A 21,521-nucleotide genomic window follows, 5' to 3' on the forward strand; every position below is an offset into this window, starting at 1 on the left:
GGAAATAAGGGTGCGTCCTATGGAGCGAATACCCAACCTCTCTCTCTCTCCCCCCCCGTTACCTTATTTAGTTCCTCTGGCAGTCCGGTGGTCCTGCCCTTCCCTCTGGCTGACTCCCAAACTGCTGCTGTCAGCGACTGTTCTTTTCTGTTTCTTAGCTTCTGTTCTCTGATGATTTTCATTCACATACATATTCGTTCTGCTCTTTTTATCTTTCAGTCTTCATTCTGTTCAATTGTGCATTGCGGGATCATTTTCCTGCCTTTATATTCACCTGCATATTTGGGTTTTCTTTAGTGTACCAGCTGCCTCCTTTCCCCATTTTTTCTCTACCTTCCTTTCATTTATGATAGCGTTCCAGGGCCCCTTTTTTCGCAGCGACTGTTCTCACTTATTTTTAGTTACTCTTCACACTTTACCCCCCTCTCGTTACACCCAACACGTAGCGTGTGGTTCCCCCTTCACTAGTAGTGTCATCACGTTTTTACTTTCACTTCCTTTCTTAAGCGGACTCTCTCCTGCGCGATCTTTTTATCTCCTGTAGAGCCTTTTTCTGAGCGTGCTGCGTTAGTTTCTAAGGTGAGTCTTTTTCCCCTTGTTTCACCATGTCCTTTTTTTATATTCTGTTGTACACTGCCATTTATTTTTGGCTTTTTTTTACTCCTCCAGTGCGAGCTACGACATTTCGGTGTCAGGTATTGCACATCACCTTTTGCACATCACTTCAATGACGCACAAACCTACAAAGCTATTTTACCTTATATTAGGCTATGTTCATACAGAAAATGATGTAATTTAATCCACCATAGGCTATGTCTTTATGGAAAATGCTGAAATTTTAAAACACCCTATGTCCACTAAGTCTATATTTCCAAATCTGTATGTTATCACTATACTGTAAAAGCTGAAATTTATACCTCTGAGTACACCAAGCTTGTTTTTCCCACCAAAGCTTGTCCTGCTTATAGTGTGAATGTACTCTTGTAACCCGTTCTGGGCTCCTTTGGGAGGACGAGCTAAATAAATAAATGAATGAATAAATAAAATAAAATACATAATATGCTCCTCACCCTTTGTGTTAGTTTTCCCCTTTTGTGTTTTTTTTTGTTGTGTTTTCTGGTTTGTGTATTGCTGGGTCTCGCCTAGTTCTTCATTAGCTTTGGGCACCACGCTGCAGTATTTTGCTTTATTGCTCCGGGTCTTTGATCCTGTATGTGTTTGTCTTCTGTGTTCATACTCTGTGTTTCCCTGGAATTCTGATGGATTCAGCATGTTCTGTTAATTTACTTACTGCCTGGGACAACCCATTTTTTCACTTCTGGTCGGCTGGGCCTCTACTCTGTATTTTAACTTATCTGTTGTCTTGTGCTCTGATACTTTTATATATGTTGTTTTACTTTTTATATTTTAGTCCACATATGGTTGCTTAGTAGATATGTTTTGTTCCATTATTCCTGTGCCCTGTCCCTGCATGCCTTGTCCCAGCCAACCGCTAGACCACTAGAGGGGAGACAGGGTGCAGAGCCTGGCAAAGAGTGTGGGTTTGGGTGCAGAGCCTGGAAAGGAGAATTTGGTTCAGAATGTTTTTTTTCTTGTTTTCCTCCTCTAAATCTAGGGTGCGTCTTATGGTCAGGTGCATATATGTAGCGAAAAATATGGTACTTTTTTTACAGAAAGGGTGGTAGATGCATGGAACAGTCTCCCAGAAGAGGTGGTGGAGACAGAGACTGTGTCTGCATTCAAGAGGGCCTGGGATAGGCATGGGGGATCTCTCAGAGAGAGAAAGAGATAATGGTTACTGCAGATGGACAGACTAGATGGGCCATTTGGCCTTTATCTGTCATCATGTTTCTATTAGTGATCACTCCTAAAGTTAGACATGCTACTGTGGACTTATGTTAGTATTCTATAACAAACTGGGTGCCCAAACATGCATTGTAGAATACAAGCTGAGCCCCCAAATTTTTGATGCCTTAGTTTAACCCCCTTTATTGAATTGAAGCCTAAGGGGCTCATTTTCAGAAAAAGAAATATGTCCAAAAGACAGCATAAACCGGCACTTGGATGTCCTAATGGCCAGGGCATCCAAGTGCTAATTTTCGAAACAGGTTTTCTAGACGTCTTGCTAGGCTTTTTGTCCACTGTGCATTCAAAGTTCAAGGGGAGTGTTGGAGGCGTATTATGGGCGGGCGTTGGGTGGGCTTAACACTTAAGACATCTTGCGATGATATAATTGAACATTTCCCAAGACGTCCGGAATGTAGACATCAGGTGCTAGACCAGTTTTTAAAGTGTCTAAGTGCCAAAAAGGAACCCAAACTGATCGGACGACTACTGGAGAAATTAAGTACTGACTCTCCAACACTCCCCTAGTAGTCACTGACCCCCTACCATCCCACAGAGATCTGAATGAAACACTACACACCTGTCTCTAAAACAGCAGCACCTAATATGGGAAAGCCTAGTAGAACAGCAGATAGGTTTCTTAAGTAGCCTGGTGGGTAGGCTAGTGAATTATAGAGAGGAGGATCCAGGCTCATAAGTCACTGATGATGGAAAGTGTGAGTCCACCAAAACCCTACTATACTGCCATATATGTGCCACCTGGAGTTATATAGGCTATTGGAGTTGCAGACAGGTGGGTATAGTGGGTTTTGGGGGAGTTTCGGTGGGCTTACCACACATTATAAGTTGGTTATGGTGAAATGTGTACTTGACACTCTTTATGTGAAGTTCATAGCAGCGCCCTCTAAGGCGCCCCACTGCTCTGCTGGCATGTCTGTATGGCCAGGATTGGTAGCCCTTCCTTCATCCAACTGGTTGCGGTTTGGACATTTTGAACTTGGAAAATTTTGTGGTCAAAAATGGCTAAAAAAAGTTAAACGTCCTAAGGTTGGACATTCAAGATGACAGCCAAGATGTTAAGTAGATGATTAAAAAAAAAAAAATGATGGACGTCTAGTGGTTTTGAAAATGGACATTTCTCCACCCCGACTTTTGGATGTCTAGTGGGAAACATTCAAAGTCCGTGGGCCCGATTCTATAATTGTCTAAAAGTTAGGTGCCAATTAGTGCAGCGCTAAGAGTGATTCTATAAAAGATACCCATTATAGAATCACATTTAGTGCCGCCTAAGCTTGCATTAGGCATCACTAGGCATCCTAACTTTAGGCGCACTCTATTCACAAAGAGGCGCCTAACTCAGAAAACACGCCAAGGATCCACCCCTAACCACGCCCACTCTTAGTGTAGGTGCTTTGGACTAGGCGCCTACTTTTTATAGAATCGTGTTTTCCAAGTTAGACGCCTGTTGGTCAGTTAAGGCGCCTAACTTAAGGTGGCATTTATAGAATTTGGGGCCAAGTGCCTTTCAGCAAAATGGTCCCTTAATCCTGAGAAAAGGAACAATTTGTGGATGGTCTACATGTCTGCTTACTATTTTTGGTTGGTTTGATAAGTAAATAAAAACCATTTGCAGACTGAAATTGCCCCAAACTCTGCCCAGAGGTCTTTCTTCTTTGATGTGGCCCAGTGTTAGCTGCTCTGTTGCGAGTGAGCACGTGAAAACCAGTCAGACCGTCGATCCATTGCCAGACAAAAAAATGGAGAGGGCCCATGTTTCAGCCTTTCCTTCCCGTTTCCCAGCAGGGTGGGACAGAGAGGTGGCAGCCTCACCATGTCAGCAGCGCGCAGTGAGCACGAAGTATCGGAGATCATTGACGGACTCTCAGAACAAGAGGTGAGACCCTACCGGAAAGTTTGTGTTTTTTTTCTCCTGTTCTTGTGTTCTGCTTTTCTTTTTTTTTTCATTTTCTTTTCTGACTGGCCGTCTACTGTAATGAAACTGGGATTGGGTAAACAACTGCTGTGAAAGCTGTCTTGTTTTTCCAGTAAACCTTTTCGAGTTCTTCTAAACGTAGGGGTGAAAGGTGTTATGAAACGCTACATTTTTATTGTCAGGATTTGGAAACTGCTCTCTACTGAAACGTCTGCCACTATGCCAGGTGCAAGGCACTGAGCTGCTCATGTTATTTGACCTAGGGTACTTCCTTGTATCTCGTACACCTGGTCAAGTATTTGCTGTCATCACTGCCAAGAGGAAGACAGAATATTGGAAGGGCACCAGTTTCTTGTGTGTCCTTCTGGTTAACCTTCCTTTAGTTAACTGGGAAGCTCTCTTGTTACACAGCTCAGGAGAGCATGGCAAAAATCTTGCAAAGCAAATGCTGCGCTGAGATATGCTGAGATTTCCCAAGCTGATTGATTGTTGGGCATGGTGACGGCATGGTTCATAGACTAAACCGAGCGAGACAATCGTGCGCAGACAAAGCCGGGCTGACAATCGCGCACAGGACATCAGCACGCTGGATTTAAACTGAATTTTAAAGCGCTCTGAGGGGTGTGTGTGTGGGAGGGAACCACCGCACTTAACTTAGTAGTGTTGGCGCTGCTGTTGGGGGGGTGTTGGGGGAGGGAACCCCCCCCCATTATAGAAGAAACAGGCTTTTTACATTACATTACATTAGTATCTTCTATCCCGCCAATACCTTTTAGTTCTAGGCGGTTTACAACAAGCATTTCCAGGGAGAGTACATGGTTAATAGATGTAGTATGCATTGGGATCTGTGGAGGGTCGATCAGGTTTAGGTAGATCATTTGACAAATTTCTTGAATAGAAAAGTTTTAAGTTCTTTCTTGAATGTTTTGTAGTTGGGCGTCATAGTCAGCAGATTGGAGAGGTGGCGGTCTAGTTTCGCTGCTTTGGTGGCTAATAGTCCATCGCATATTTTTTTGCTTTGTATACCTTTGATTAGGGGGTGGGTGAAATGTGCATGAGTTCTCTTTGGTCTGGATGTGTTTTTCCTGATTAGGTGGTTGCTCAGATAGCTTGCTCCGTTTCCATTTAGGGCTTTGAATAGGGTGCAGTAGAATTTGTATTGTATGTGTGCTTGTATTTGGATCCAGTGTAAATCTTGGAAAGCGGTGGTGATGTGGTCATATTTTTTCAGCGAGTAAATCAGTCTAAGAGCTGTATTTTGGATTGTTTGTAAATTGTTTTAGCATGTTGGTTGGACATGACAGGTATAGGATGTTACAGTAGTCCATGAGTCCTAGGATTAGCGCTTGTACCAAGAGTTTGAATTGTTCGTTGTTGAAGTATTTTCGGATTTGCCTTAGGTTGCACATGGTTGCAAATACCTTCTGGATCGTTTTGCTCATTTGAAGTTGCATGGTAAAGCCTTTGTCTATCATTATTCCCAGCAGTTTTAGGTTGGGTTGCATGGAGTATATGATGGAGTCTATTTCTAGGTTTGTTATGGTTGGGGGTTTTGTTTTTTTCTAGAAGTAAGAAATTGGTTTTGTCTTGATTCAGCTTTAATTTGTGGTCTCTCATCCATTTTGACACTGTTTTTAGTGCAGTGTGTAGTTTGTTCATTGTGTTGGGGTCGAGTTAAGGAACTAAGTCATTAGCACTCAGGCTTAATGGGGTAGGTCAGTAGAGTGGGCAGACTTGATGGGCTATAGCCCTTTTCTGCCGTCATCTTTCTATGTTTCTATGTTTGGTCGAAAGGCAGAAGGATGGTGATTTCATCTGCATAGCTGTATGAAGTTATGCCTATTTCATCTAAGTGTGTGCCAAGTGTGGCTATGTAAAGGTTGAAGAGTATTGGAGATAGTGGGGAACCTTGGGGGACTCCGCAGGGGTTATTCCAGGATTCTGACTGTTCCTTCTTTGCTCTAACTCTGTATTTTCTTGAGCGGAGGAATCCTTGAAACCAATTGTGGACTTTGCCTGTGATTCCTATTGCCTCCAGTGTTTGTAGTAGGATGTTGTGATCTACTAAGTCAAATGCCGCTGTGAGATCGAGTTATATGAGTAGCATTTTCTTGCCTTTACTTAGGTGTTGTTTGGCTGAGTCTAGGAGGGAAACTAGTAATGTTTCTGTGCTGTAGTTGCCTCTGAAGCCTGATTGTGAGGGGTGGAGAATGTTGTGGTTTTCTAAGTATTCGGTGAGAAGTTTTGCTTCGAGGCCTTCCATTAGCTTGACGTAAAGCGGTATGGAGGCTATAGGTCTGTAATTGGATGGCTGATCTGTAGCTCCCTTTGGGTCTTTCAGGATAGGGGTTATGATGATTTTGGATAGGTCTTGTGGAAATTGGCCCTCTGTTAGCATGTAACTGATCCACCGCATGAGGTGGGTGTGGAATTTAGTGCTGGCTGCTTTTAACAGATATGGGGGGGCAGCGGTTGAGGTCGCAGGCTGCATGATTGTATTTGTTGTAGAGTCTTTCTAGGTCGGTCCATTGTAAGCTTGGGAAGTCTGACCAGTTTCTGTCTGCTGCGTAGGCCTCTCTTTCTATGGGTGGTAGGGAGATTTCGTCAAGATGGCTTGGGGTCCAGGTGAAAGTGTTTCTGGCTGTCGAGATTTTGTTTCTGAAGAATTCAGACAGTTGGTTTGCTGTGGGAGGAGGGGCGGTTTTGGTGGCTAGATAAGGTTTGGTGTCTGTGAGTTCCTTTAGTAGTTTGAAAAGTTTTTGGGTGTCTTGGATTTCTGTGCCTATTTGACTGGTGTAGTATGATTTTCTTTTAGCCTTTATTTGTATTGCTTGTTCAGTATTCTCCAGGTTGTTTTTGTGTGTTCTTGGTTGTCTTTTCTCCATTCTCTTTCAAGACGTCTGCATTGTCGTTTGAGTCAAACTATTTGTCTGAGCGTCTAATGTGGGGGTGTTCTCCCCCACACACACACACATACCCCCAAACGGCAGCGCCAACACTACTAAGTTAATTGCGGTTTAATATTCAGTTTAAATCCGGCACGCTGATGTCCTGCGCGCGATTGTCGGCCCGGCTTTGTCTGCACGCAATTTTGACGCGTCACCTGATGGCATGGGCTGATGAAGCTGGTTTCTGATGCTGTACCCCAGTAACATTTATTTATTTTAGAAATTTCTATACCGTTTAAAACCTAAACGGTTTACATAATGTTACATACATAAATTTATAAAACAGAATAAAAAAAACCAAGTCAATATAAACAAACAATCCTCAGGAAAATCAACAATAGGAAGACAATAGCCAAAAGAGGCTTGTGCAAGCAATTATGAAAAAGTTCCCAAATGTCTGCAGTCATGAAGAGTCAATATCTAGAACAGTGTCTCTCAAACCTTTTTTAGCTCTGGTACACCAAGGGCTCCTTTTACTAAGCCGCGTTAGGGCTTTTATGCGCGGAATAGCACACGCTACATTGCCCCATGTGCTAGACCTTAACGCCAGCTAAAAACGCTAGCGCACCTTAGTAAAAGGAGCCCTAAATAGAGCAAATGGTTTTCGTGGCACAGTATGCGGAGCAAATGGTTTTCATGGCACATTATAATTGAAATTATAAAATTGCAAAACCAACAAAAAAATTAAGGGGTCCTTTTACTGAAGCGCTCTAGCCAATACATGCTAACGCGCCTATTATATTCTATGGATGCGTTAGCATTCAGCGCACGTCTTAGTGAAAGAACCCCTTGAACTCAGACATAAAATTGCTGACCTGAAGTTAGTGGTCTGTAACCTGTCACTAAAATCGTCTGTAGTACTTATTATTATTATTATTATGTTCTTGTATACCGCCATACCCAATGAGTTCTAGGCGGTTCACATCAATTAATAAAGATCCGATCTTAACACGGATTTACAACATTTTGTCGGAGTTACAAGCAACGAGGAAGGAAATGTTGGAACATTTTAGCAGAAATTTATCAGAGTTACAAGCAACGACAAAGGTTGGATTGGAAGGTAAGAGGGAGAGAGAGAGAACCAAAGGAGGGAAGGGGGGGCAGGGGAAGAGTAGAAGGAGGGGGGAGAGGGCGGGAGTTAGTTTATGGCAGGGGAATGAGGGTTAAGGGTCCTGTTCGCAGAATAGGTACGTTTTGAGTAGTTTTCTGAAGTCGAGGTAGGTTGGGGCCTCGAGCATCATTTGGGCTAGCCAAGGGTTCAGCTTAGCCGCCTGGAAGGCAAAGGTTTTGTCGAGGAATCTTTTGAGCTGACATAATTTTAGGAAGGGGAAGGCGAACAGCTGAATTCTGCGGGATTTCTTATTGGTGCTTGATCTATTGACCAACTTCTATTAGTTACGCCCTCACTTAAAGTTATTAATACACGGCGGCACTCTATCTTCTCTGTTACAGCTCCTCAAACTTGGAACTCCCTCCCTATTTATCTCAGAGAAGAAAAGAACTTAGATAAATTTAAAAGTAAACTTAAGAGCTTTTTTTTTTCAAAGACGCTTATGATATTTAGGAGTCCCAGCCTATTTTCGCTTATTTTCATAAGGCGACTTCTTTTATTTCCCTCCTATTGTTTTTTACCATTATCGTCCTTCTTTCTATCATTCTTATTGTATTTCATTACCCTGCCTTTCCCTTTGTTTTCCTTTTCTGTTTATTTTGTTAGTCGTTAATTTAAAATGTTTTGTTCAGTGTTCATCTGTTTTTTATAACCCCTGTATTATCTGTAAATTGAAAGATTTGTTCATCGCTTAGATATTTGAGTAAGCGATTAATCAAATACTTAATAAACTTCAAACTTGAAGATTGGAGGGTGGCCAATGTTACGCCGATTTTTAAAAAGGGCTCTAGGGGAGATCCGGGAAATTACAGTCATCTACAAACAATTGTGTTTTAAGTAGTTTTCCTAAATTTTGCCTTTTTCACCACATTTCCGTAATTGACTCACAAGTGAGTTCCACAGTTTAACTCCTGCACTGCAGAAAGTCATTGCACTGGTCTCAACATATTTTGGATTTACATTTTTACTTTTAATAAGGCTAAATTTTCAGCGCACAGGAGTGCTCCTTTAAATATTAACGGCTTTGTTCTATACATTTGCATGGCGGTCAGTCTGCCTGGAAGCTCAGAAAGACAGCGGTGAGCCCTTTTGAGAATTGGTCAGTTGAATACTTCCACGCTAACTAGTTAAAGGCACGGTGGGGGTTTTTTTTGTCCAGGTTAAGGCATTATCACTAGGAAGATCTCCCTTACAGTTGCTGCTTATACAAAGGGAAGGCCTTTGTATAAGCAGCAAAAGTGTGTACTGTGAGGGAGAGAAAGGATTTGGACTGGTGGTCTCAAACTCAAACCCTTTGCAGGGCCACATTTTGAATTTGTAGGTATTTGAAGGGCCTCAGAAAAAATAGTTAATATCTTATTAAAGAAATGACAATTTTGCATGAGGTAAAACTCTTTATAGTTTATAAATCTTTCCTTTTGGCTAAGTCTTAATAATAATATTGTAATTTATAGCTAAAGAAACGTATGAGCAATAAATTGTTTTATTTTACTTTTGTGATTATGATGAACATAACGAGGGCCACGAGTTTGAGACCACCGATATGGACCTTACTTGGTGCATGTTTTTCCACACACCAATCTGGCATTAGTTGCGTGGCCCATGTCATTACCATTTTTTTGGAGTACCCCTGAAGAAGACGTGTGGTTCGAAACACGGACCGTGTTGGGTCCCATACTTTATGTAAAGTGGTCTGTTTGTACGCAACAATCTGCTTGTTCTAAATAAACTTTGCCTGCATCTTGTGCATTGTTCTGCAGTACCTTTCTTTGTCTTTTGTTCATCTTATGTTTACCGCAGTTTTGTTGGATTTTTATTTTGTCCTTGTTATGCGTACTATATTACCTCGGAGCTGCGACCTGCGTTCAAATGGCTGGGTGTGTTGCAGCCATCATTTTAAACTACAAGGGGTGGGTAAGTACCCCGAGAGTTCCATGGTACCCGACTGGCATGCAAAACCCCTGAGATGGCTGCAACATGTCCAGCGGTTAGAACAAGGGCGGAGAGCTCCTCGGATTAGAAGTATTCTTCAGTGATATTCTTCAGCCAGCGATGTACTTGAATATCCAGACAGCTTTGTTTCTATTTCATTCTGCGCTGGCCTAATGATGGAATGGTAGCTCTTGAAAGCTTTTCACAGATGTATTAAATTAAGCTGTGTCATATAGCTGTCAAAGATGTTACTCTGGGTTCATTCCATCCTTAAATCATTAGAACCAGGAAAGGTACCTCGGCTAATGGATAAGCTCAGCATATATCCTAGATCTTATACACTTTCTCTAAGCACTTGCTGCAGCCACTGTCGGAGACAGGATGCTGGGTGAAACTGACCTCTTGTGTGACCTACTTTGGTTTTTCTTTTGTAATAATAATTGTAAAGTGACACACAGAGAGTAAACTATGTCAGGGTTTCATAGAGCAGAGTAGAGATACAGACTCAGGCCATGCCTAACCACAAGATCACACTTGATAAATGTCTTTGTGCATATTCAATTAAAAAACGGGCAAAACTTTTCAATGTAACCATTTTTTTTTTTTTTTTAAAGTGCTGAGCCATTTTCAAGAAACACTGGTTCTTTTGGAGAGGATTATATACAGTGCCTTGCACATTTAAATCATGCAAAATCTTATGACAGGGGGCAGATGCATAAGTGCGTATGTTGCTACTTTTTTTATCGAGTCAACACAGGCACCGATATGCTTTCATAAAATAGTCTACCGAAACGCTCCTGCGCAAAGTTCGGTCCTCTCTAAGGCAGAAGTGACATTGTTTGTGTATATGCAGCACGTTAAGTGTGAACACATGTGGGGTAGAGAATGACACGGGGACAAATTTGTCCCCATCCTTGCAGGAACTCAATTTCTCTGTCCTGTTCCCGCAAGTTTTGCCACTGTCGCTGTCTCTGCTCCTCCGTTCCTGTAAGCTCTGTCTTAACGGCACAAGCCTCGAACACCTATGGACAGAGGACAGAGCTTGCAGGAATGGGGCAGGGACAGGAAAAGAACTCACGGGGACGGGGAAAAATTTGTCCCTGTGTCATTCTCTAATGTGGGGAGCTAACATTCAGACCATGGGAGGTAGCACAGCTACCTCCTGCGGTCGGCGGTGAACCTAGATATTCAAGGCAGGGCTGTATCCATCCACCGACATTGAATTTCCAGGTTCAGTGCAACCATATCTGACCTAACCAGCCAATATTCATCGGCTGGCCAGCTAAGGTTTAGCAGCTAAAGATAGACCTTCTTTTTAGGCGGGTCTGTCTGGCCGCTAGACTTAGTCAGTGAACCAATGAATATTGGTGGCATCCAGCTATGTCACACAGTATAGCCAATCACCAGCTAATCCACTGACCGGGATATTCAGTTGAAGAGAGCAGGCTATCTATCTCATGCCTAATATTAGTGGTTAGCTGGCTTAGGAGTATTTAGCCAGCCAGTGGCTGTTTCCAACTGGCTAAATACTGGTGAATATTGGGAAGATAATTACTGTGTTAAATGAATGGATCATACCATTGGCTACCAACTCATGGATGGATCATACCAGTTGGCTACCAACTCATGGCAACTTGCACAGTGAGGAAGGAATCATGTGATGTTTCATGGCAGAGTACAGGAGTGGTTTGCCATTGCCTTTTTCCATGCCCTGTGTAACTCCACTATGTTGCTGCTGCCCAACCTAGGGCCTCTCAGCCTACAGCACCTGGTATTCCCAGGTGGTCTCCCATCCAGGTACTAGCCAGGCCTGACCCTACTTAGGTTCCAATAGTAAGAGAAGGCCTAATCAAGGAGACCAGGCTGTAGGCTTTAATATACATACGTACACTTCTCCCTCCATATTTGCAGGGTTTAGGGGCAGAGCCAGCCCGTGAAAAACTCCCCGGACCTCTCCACTGTACTTACATTTTAAAACCTGGTGGTCTAGTGGTGAAGCAGGCCAGGAGCGATCGTCCTAAGTTCCTGCCCCGTCCAGAGCCGGGAACAAAAATGGCTGCCGTGAGTTCCCGCAAGACCATGGGAACTCACGGCAGTCATTTTTGTTCCCAGTTCTGCACAGGACAGGAGCGTAGGAAGAGCGCTCCTGCCCTGCTTCACCGCTAGACCACCAGGTTTTAAAAAGTAAGGAAGCAGAGAGGTCCGGGAGGCAGGGGTGGGTCACCCAGACGAAAGCCGCAAATAACCGAAGTTGCGAGTTCTGAACCTGTGAATATGGAGGGGGATTTGTAGTGCCTTGCACATTTAAATAGCTGCATTAGATAGCTAAGCCTAAAATTCCCATTAGAGGGTGTGATGTGGAAAGGGCATGGGGGAGAGTATACTTTGCATGTAACATAGAGTTCGCTCTGCATATCAGCTGTTAACATAGCAGTTAAGATGATGCATTATCAGTAATCAAACAGAAAAGGCAAGGGAGGTGTCTTTTCAACCAATGATAGTCTCTATTTGAAACGGTGGTCCCAACAAGGATCCCTGTTTCGGCATATAGGAAATGCCTTCCTCAGAAGACACTTTTGCTTGAAAGACGCTGAAAGCAAAACTCATGCGTGCAGTCGAGCGGCAGCATTCAGAGCACTATGAAAGTGGTCATTTCTCTGCATTAACTGCTTGGCTGCCTTTCCCAGAGTGCTGGGCATGCCTCCGACCGTATGAGCCCAGTTATTAATGCAAAGCTGTTGCGCTTAACAGGGAGGATTCTACGAATGGCAAAACAGAAAAAAAGCCGATATGTCCAGGGAAATCCAGATGTCTGGTTACCCTAGAATTTCCCCCTCTATGTGCAAAACAGTATCTCAGGGGTTGCTAGTAAGTTCTTAGCCCAACCAAGAAGAGAATGACGCGGACATGGTCCAATCGGTGATCTGAAACGATGTCAAAACAGAGAATTTCGTGTCTGCAAATTGGCACTCAAAATTTAAGAAGTTGGTTGGTTGGGCTCAGAACTTTTAACCACCCTCTTGTATGTTGGTTGAGGGAAGGGGTAAAATGCGGACCTCACGGACCTGACGGACCTCGCGGATCTAAACCCGTACGGCCTTAAAAATCTGAGGTCCGTGTCGGTCCGTGTCCGTGGCGTTTGTAATTGCTGCTGCTGACAGACCTTGATGAGATTTTTGCACTGACGGATCCGTCTCAGCATAGGGAGGGAAAAGTGTTAGGATCCGTCAGCGCTAAAAATCTCTTCCAGGTCTGTCAGAGCCAGAGACTAGTGCTGGAGTTTGGAGACTTCTTTTCCATAACGCACGTCCAAAACCTATGTCCCCGCTCTCTTGGCTTCTGCTCTGCCGCTCCAGCACTAGACTCTGGCTCTGACAGACCTGGAAGAGATTTTTAGCGCTGACGGATCCTAACACTTTTCCCTCCCTATGCAGAGACGGATCCGTCAGTGCAAAAATCTCATCAAGGTCTGTCAGCAACAGCAATTACAAACGCCACAGACACGGACCGACACGGACCTCAGATTTTAAGGCCGTACGGGTTTAGATCCGCGAGGTCCGTCAGGTCCGCGTTTTACCCCTTCCCGTTGGTTGAAGATATTAAAACTCTGCCTCAGTGCGACACTATACATATATCCGAGCTGGTATTTTTCTGTCTTTGCCCTAATGCTGATTTGTGAGGGGAAGTCTTAAATGTTCACTTTTAACTTGATTTCCTGTAGCCCTGGGTCATGCACTTTCGTGGTGCTTTATGATCCTTGATTTCCAAGTGGAAGATTAATTGCTCCCCTGCTGGGAACGAAAAGGCAGTGGCCCCTTTCACCATGAATTTATGATTACCCGACACTAAAAAAAAGAAAAAAATGTCTTTAGGCTTCCTTTTAATCCTGCGATTCAGCAGCACATTCTCCTCTCACCGTCTGCTGAGAAACATTTGCATGCTTTAATCCTCCGATGTTGCGTCAACTGATGACTCAAAGTGCTCTTTGCTCTTTCTGAAAAGAATCTGGAGAAGCAGATGCGTCAGCTGGCTGTTATCCCCCCCATGCTGTTCGACGCAGAGCAACAGCGCATTAAATTCATCAATATGAATGGCCTGATGGATGACCCCATGAAGGTGTATAAGGACCGGCAAGTCATGAACACGTGGAGTGAGCCGGAAAAAGAAACCTTTCGGGAAAAGTGAGTTAATCTTGAATCTTGAACATATGCATGTTGACAAGCCAGTCATTTTCCTGCTGGTTAGACTTAAGGAGGGCAAGAACTTTGTATGATCATTTTTGAGCAAGTTGCTTGAGTGAGGTTGTGTGGTTTCTGTTGCTATTACCAAGCAACATCTCATGGTTACACTGGACAACGGTGCAATGTGGAGAGTTGTTCTCATGCAAATTGTACTCGTACGGGAAGTCATTCTATAAATTGATGCCTAGTCATATACACTGCTTACATGCATCATGGATGCCAGTAATTGGTAGTTACACATGAATGTGCACTAGGTGTTATTCTATACCCGTGCTCTCAAACTCGCGGCCCAAGGACCGCATGTGGCCCGCCAGGTACTATTTTGAGGGCCTCGGTATTATAAAGAATGATTCTTTATGGAAAACTTGTGCCTTAAGCGTCCGGTGGTTGTGTCTGGTGGTCGCATTCTGGAACATTGCCCGCCTCCTGCGGTAACCTCACGCAAATGCTTTCCTGCATCTGTACGCAATTGTCCTCTCCACTCCGCCTCACAATCGCGTACAGATGCAGGAAAGCGCTTGTGAGAGGCTACAGCAGTGAGGCGGGCAATGTTCCAGAACGTAAGGTAACCATTGGAGGCAGTGCAGCTTGTGCGTGTGTCCGGCGCTGGAGGAGGTGAGAGCTGAAGGCGGTTGTGGATGCAACCGCCGGACACTTAAGGCACAAGTTTTCCATAAAGAATCATTCTTTATAGTACCGAGGGCCTCAAAATAGTTGGTCCAAAATCTTGACTCTTGCAGTTGATACTTTTTCACTTTCTGCATGTTGCACTGCTTTCAGCTGTGTGGGGCTGAAATTATCAGAAGCAATTAAGGAAAGATTTATAAACTATAACAAGTTTTACCTCATGCAAAGTTGTCATTTCTTTAGGAGGAGTGTGTGGTGCAGGGGTTGGATCTACAGCCTCAGCACCCTGGGGTTGTGGGTTCAAACCCCGCACTGCTCCTTGTGACCCTGGGCAAGTCACTTAATCCTCCATAGCCCCAGGTACGTTAGATAGATTGTGAGCCCACCGGGACAGAGAGGGAAAATGCTTGAGTACCTGATTGTAAAAACCGCTTAGATAACCTTGATAGGTGGTATATAAAATCCTAATAATAATAATAATAATAATAATAAATTATTATTAAATAATAAGATATTAACTATATTTTTTCTACAGCCCTCCAAATACCTACAAATCCAAAACCTGCAAAGGGTTTGAGTTTGAGACCACTGTTCTATACTATAGAAAATTTTAAAGAGAGCCTTCTCATATGTGGGTCCTAGCCTCTAGAACTCCATACTACAAGGATTCTTTGCGGGAATACCCTGCTTCTTCTTCTGGAAACAATTGAAATCAATTCTGTTCCATCAACACTATGGAACCCTGTGCGATTACTCTCCATAGTCCACGAGCGAGTGCTTACCATTAACCGCAATCTCTTCCTTTGGCCATGTCTCTAATTCTTACTGATCTTTATGTCTCTGATTCTCATGTGTTCATTACCCCCCGCTCTCTTTCTTATCTCTTGCACTTTCATGCTCTCTTGTTGACCCCTTGCCTTTCTTCTATCCTCCGATGGATTGAAAATATGCAACTCCTAACCCCAATGTGTTAGCTTTTGTAACCTTCATTTCTAATGTAGTAGTATTCTAAACCACTTAATATTCGCATACTAGCGGTATATCAAATGTAATAAATCCACTAAGTGCTGGGGGGGAGGGGAGGGAGGAAGCCTATAAATTGACGCCTCAGTTTATCCACCCCAATGCCTTGCGCTTAGTGCCAATTCTATAATAGAATCTTGGCACCAAGGTTCTGTTATAGGATAGTAGCATAAGGTTGGCACTGGCACACCTATTTTTAAGCACATCCATGCAATTATGTAGTTATTATTATTATGTAAATAAGCCCACTGATGTTCAGCTGGCAGTGGTCAGTAATGTTTTGAACACTGACCGTATTTGGCTAATTTAGCTCCAGTTATTCAGTAATGGATGATCTGTGGGCACCAGCACTGGGTATCCAGGGCTAACTTGTCTCGTAGTGCCTGCCAGAGCTTATGCGGGTCCTGGCTGTTATTCAGCCGGGGCCCGCATAAGACCTTTATAACAGTGCCTCCGGGGAGGGTGGGGGGCTTTACATGGCGCAAGCTGGGAAGAGGGAAGGATGGGTCTTTTTTAGGGAGGGGAGCCACTGCACTGTCCTAAATTTTCCTGCTTAGTTATGCGGGTGCTTTCACTGAATTTTGCTAACACCCACATAAACCACGGATTCCTCTCTAACGCTGCTCCTTATACTACACCTTGACCTGACCATTTTTTAATGGGCGGTCAAAGCTGATAATCAGTGGTACACGATCGGTTTGCGACCCCTTTGCGACCAGATTTCCCTCCTGCCCGAAACACATGCAAAGTAGACAGGGGATGCGATTCACCAATGAAATTTTTAAAACCGACTGAGCTGGCCGATCAAACCAAGAAGCAGCTGCTGGGGACCAATCGCATACGTCTTTCCAGCTCTCCAGCTCCATTGAAGCCCTGCTCTCTGCTGCCCCGAATATCTCCTGCCTACCGCCCCGATGCTCTTCCCCGATCTCTCCTGCCTGTTCTGCTCCGAATTGCTGCCTTGCTTGTCCCCGGATTTCTCCTGCCTGCCGCTCCAAATCTCTCCTGCCCTTCCCCGTACTGGGAGCCTGTGGTTTTAACCCACAGGTTAAAACCACGGGTTCACTGGGCTACAAAAAAGTTTTAAAAAGTAAAAATATAATTTTTTAAAACTTGCGGCTCAGAGGAGTCTTGACGCATGCGCGGGATCGCACACTAGCGATCCGTGTCGGCCAGATGAGAGCATTCCTCATTTGAATGATTCCCATTTGTGAATTTATCGGGTCCAACTAAAGCCAAGTGTGAGGTGTTGAGTGCCAGTATAGGCACCGATTAAGCCTCTTACTCAATTAAGTTAGCCACCAATATCGGTGCCTAACTTCAGGCAGATTTTATAGTATCAGGGCCTTACTGCCATCTATTTTGTAGATGATAAGGGCTCACGCAGTCACTGTGTACTAGCCAGTTTGTGGTACACTAGTGTAGACTGTGCTAATTGGTTAGCACAGGAATGCCCACCCTCCACCCTTGACATGCATCCTCAAAAAGCGGAGGATGCTTGTGCCTGTCCTATGATGCCCCGTTTTTTGTTGCATTAGGCTCATGTCAGTGCCCGACACAGCTGAGTAAAGTTAGATGCACAATTGGCATGATTCTATACTTGCACATGTAATTTTGTGAACTAGTTGCGACATGGTGCACGCAGGTTTATAGGCTAGTCCCCCAGAACTCCCCTCCAATCCGTCCATAATTCGGCTGCACGATTCATATCCCATGAGAGCCGCTATACTCACATTACCCCTCTCCTAAAGTCATTTTGTTGGCTTCCCATTCGTTTCCGAATACAATTCAAACTCCTCTTACTGACCTACAAATTCACTCACTCAGCTGCCCCTTACTATTTCTCTTCACTTATCTCCCCCTATGCCCCTCTTCCCCCCCGTGAGCTCTGCTCAGCTGGTAGTCCCTCCTATCTGTGCCCTTCTCTTCAGTTGCCAACTCCAGACTCCGTCCCTTCTACCTTGTTGCGCCGTATGCTTGGAACAAGCTGCCTTAGTAGTATCATTAAGTCTTCATTCTTCAGACTTCGACAAATCCGTTCTGTCTCACAGTTTCTTAGTGCCAATTCTCTAAACATCCTTATTCATTCACTTGTCATTTCAAAGATAGATTACTGTAATGCCTTGTTCAAAGGTATAGCTCAAAAGGAAATAAAACGCTTACAGATAATACAAAATACATCCATTAAACTTATTTATAAAGCAAAAAAATTCGATCATATAACACCTCTCCTTAAGGAAGCACATTGGCTTCCGGTGGCTCATCGAATAATATATAAGCTCAGCTTGCTTACCTTTAAATCACTTCTTTATAAAACTCCAGCTTTCATTCACAAATTGCTAATCCCCTATACAGCTAATAGAACTTTAAGATCTGCCGAACAGCATCTATTAACGATTCCATCGCTAAAAATAATAAATATGCATCGTCAGTTTATTTTTTCAGTCACTGCACCCCAGACTTGGAATTCTCTACCGAGCTATCTAAGGGAAGAAATTAATTTAGATAAATTTAAAAGTAAACTAAAAACTTTCCTTTTCAATGATGCCTTCATAAACTAACTAGCTTCTAAGTGACCTTTTAACAATCATGAGAATCTCTTAAAGTTATTCTTTCAAGTCTCACTTTCAATTTTTATCTTCCTTTTAAATTTTATCTTATTAAAATTATTATCATTACCCTCCCCTTATGTGCCTTCCCTATATGTTTATTTAACCTTTATTTAAATTGTAACTTCTTCCCTATATTTTCCTTTTGTTTCCAGTTTTGTCAAATTTGTCATTAACCTTGTTAGTATTACCTTCTATGATTTTGTTTTTATATTGTAATTTTATCATTATGTACATCGCTTCGAATTTAGATGAAGCGATTAATCAAATCTGTATTAAACTTGAAACTTGAAACTTGAATCCCTACAGCGGACTCTTTGGCAGTGTTCGAGGCCCAGTTCAAAGCCCAAAGGGGCAATGTTAGGAAATTCTACTTTACGGAGAGGGTAGTGGATGCCTGGAATGCGCTCCCGAGAGAGGTGGTGGAGAGTAAAACTGTGACTGAGTTCAAAGAAGCGTGGGATGAACACAGAAGATTTAGAATCAGAAAATAATATTAAATATTGAACTAGGCCAGTTACTGGGCAGACTTGCACGGTCTGTGTCTGTGTATGGCCGTTTGGTGGAGGATGGGCAGGGGAGGGCTTCAATGGCTGGGAGGGTGTAGATGGGCTGGAGTAAGTCTTAACAGAGATTTTGGTAGTTGGAACCCAAGCACAGTACCGGGTAAAGCTTTGGATTCTTGCCCAGAAATAGCTAAGAAGAAAAATTTAAAAAAATAAAATAAAATAAAAATTTAAATTGAATCAGGTTGGGCAGACTGAATGGACCATTCGGGTCTTTATCTGCCGTCATCTACTATGTTACTATGTCACCTCTTTGAGAGTACTTTCGACTCCCAATTCCTCTCACCGTGGGTTCTGCATCCCCAACCCTATATGTCATGTCTGTCCATCCAAGTTAGATTGTAAGCTCTTCTAGGCAGGGACTGTCCATGAATGTCAAAACGTACAGCACTGCGTACGCCTTTCAGCGCTATATAAGTGATAACTTTCAAGTTTATTCAAAATTTCTTATACCGCCCAATCAGCGGTGTACAAATGTGTAAAAACAGAGAACAAATTTTAACTAAAATACAAGTTTGAGGTGACAATACGTCACCAAACTATAACTATAAAAACTTTTAAAAACTATTAAAAACAAAGACAAACAAGAATGAAAGGTAAAAGGCAAGAACTACATTAGGCAAAGTAAAAGAGAACAATTAAGGAAAAAACAAGAGGGAGGGCTGCTGTTAAACTCAATAGTATTTTCGCTCGATTGCCCTTAAAAGGACGGTTAGGCCTCAAAGGTATCAAGGAAGAGAAATGTCTTTAGCTTCGTCTTAAAGTTATTAAGATTTGATTCTTTGTGTAAATAATTTGAATACTATTCCAGAGAGGGGGCAGTGACAGAGAAAATAGTAGACCTCATTGTATATATAGTTTCAAGTTTCAAGTTTATTAACTTTTTAATATACCGACCATCACCAAGTATCTGGCCGGTTCACAATAAAATTTATACAGAGGAAAAAAGAAAAAGAAAAAATTTAAAATATAAAATGTAGTGGGTGAGCATTAAAGACATAACTTGACTAACATGAAAGTGAGGATATGAGGGGAAGGGGGGGGGGGAAGTTACATATTTTGGAGAAGAGAGGGAAATAGTGGGGATAGGGAAAAACATATTGGGTAGGATCGCTTTTATTAAAGCGGTTGGTTAAATAAGTTGGAACCAATCAGATGAAGAAGAGAAAAGAAAAGGAAAAGGGTGAAATAGAGAGGAAAAAGGTAGGAAGAGATCGAAAGATTAGGGGAAGAAGAAGAAAGAATTTAGAAGAGAAAAAAAAAAAAAAAAGGAAGAAAAAAAAAAGGTGGAACTAAGAACAGTGTTGATCTTAGGGACCTAGAAGGAATATAAGGGGTAAGAAGATTATTTATAAATTCAGGTTGATTGTTTTGTCTAGTCTTAAATGTTAACAGAAGAATTTTGTAAGTGATTCTGTCTTCCACTGGCAACCAGTGGATTTCTTGCATCAAGGGGGTGACATGGTCGGATTTCTTTGCATTGAATATGATTTTTACGGCGGTGCTTTGTATTATCTGAAGTCTTCGTATTTCTTTTTTGGTTATACTTTTATAAAGGGCATTACAGTAGTCAATGCACGAGATCACAAGAGAGTGAATCAAAATGTTGAAGGATGCGGCATCTAATAGTTTCGATAATGATCTGATCATACGTAGCCGATAAAAGCAACGTTGGACCCCTGTACTGATATGAAGATGATAATTAAATTTGTTATCAAAAGTTACTCCAAGTAATTTAAGTGAAGCTACGGTTTTAATAGATTGAGATTTGAATGTAAGAGGGGTCTGCAAAGAAAGTCCTTCCTCGTTGGGAAAAATCATTACTTTGGATTTTTCAATGTTCAATGAAAGCATATGTACGTCCAACCAGGAGTTAATCTTTTCCAGCCTTCTTCTAACTCCTTCGAACAAGGAGACAAGGATAGACCCCCCCTCCCAACCCCCACCTGGTCACTATAAGCTCCCCTAAGCCTACCTAGATGTTTGTGTTTATTCTTTCTTAATTTACCGCTTTTTCCTACTCAAGGGTCAATGCGGTTTACAATCGCTAGTTTAAAATTTGAGAAAGGAACTTCATTAAGAAACAGGAAAGAAATTACATTCATACATACTGACAATTTAGAATACATATATCAACAAATTTATAATGCATGTATTCATCCCAGTCTCCCTAGGTGTTGATTGGAAAAAAAAAAATCCAAGAAGGCAAAGAAGGTCAGTCAAGGCAGAAAAGATTGAACACCTTTTCTTTTTTTTTTTATGTATTCATTTATTTTATTATTTTTTTTTTTAGCTCATTTTGTTTTAACAATTCAACAATAAAGTTATTGAAGTACACAAGAGCCTTGTCATTCTACATAACAAAAATACAAATTTAACCATTCCAAACATTAATCTGTTTGACAAATAATTTTAAGACTCAATAATAGTCCACACACTGGAGAGACAATTTCACACATCAGAAGGAGTGATACATATTCCCAAAACTATAAAGTAAAAGTAGGAAGTCATCCTCAATTATTAATGGACCAATCAATAGGATTCACCTGGTACCCTGCAGAACTACCCCTTTCCTTCTAAAAGAATTGTAATTGGGAGGGCTCATAAAACACATAGGAATTTTGATCTAAATAGATCATTTACAGAGATAGCGTAACTGAAATTTAGCCCCCAGTGATTTCACATC

At 42.4% G+C, this 21,521-nt stretch overlaps 1 protein-coding gene across 13 annotated transcripts in view; it reads left to right on the top strand.

Moving 5' to 3' along the window:
• Positions 1 to 21,521, top strand: part of NCOR2 (nuclear receptor corepressor 2) — an 844,184-nt gene that overhangs the window by 430,146 nt on the left and 392,517 nt on the right. For 11 of the 13 annotated variants that reach the window (XM_033955736.1, XM_033955745.1, XM_033955746.1 and 8 more), the window contains exons 11-12: positions 3,646 to 3,739; positions 13,772 to 13,950. In XM_033955736.1, coding sequence (XP_033811627.1) covers positions 3,646 to 3,739; positions 13,772 to 13,950 — 273 coding nt within the window. The remainder of the gene's footprint in view (positions 1 to 3,645; positions 3,740 to 13,771; positions 13,951 to 21,521) is intronic. The other 2 variants (XM_033955740.1, XM_033955749.1) reach the window with 1 other exon arrangement.

Source organism: Geotrypetes seraphini, chromosome 8 (assembly GCF_902459505.1).
Source record: "Geotrypetes seraphini chromosome 8, aGeoSer1.1, whole genome shotgun sequence".
NCBI classification, from domain to species: domain Eukaryota; kingdom Metazoa; phylum Chordata; class Amphibia; order Gymnophiona; family Dermophiidae; genus Geotrypetes; species Geotrypetes seraphini.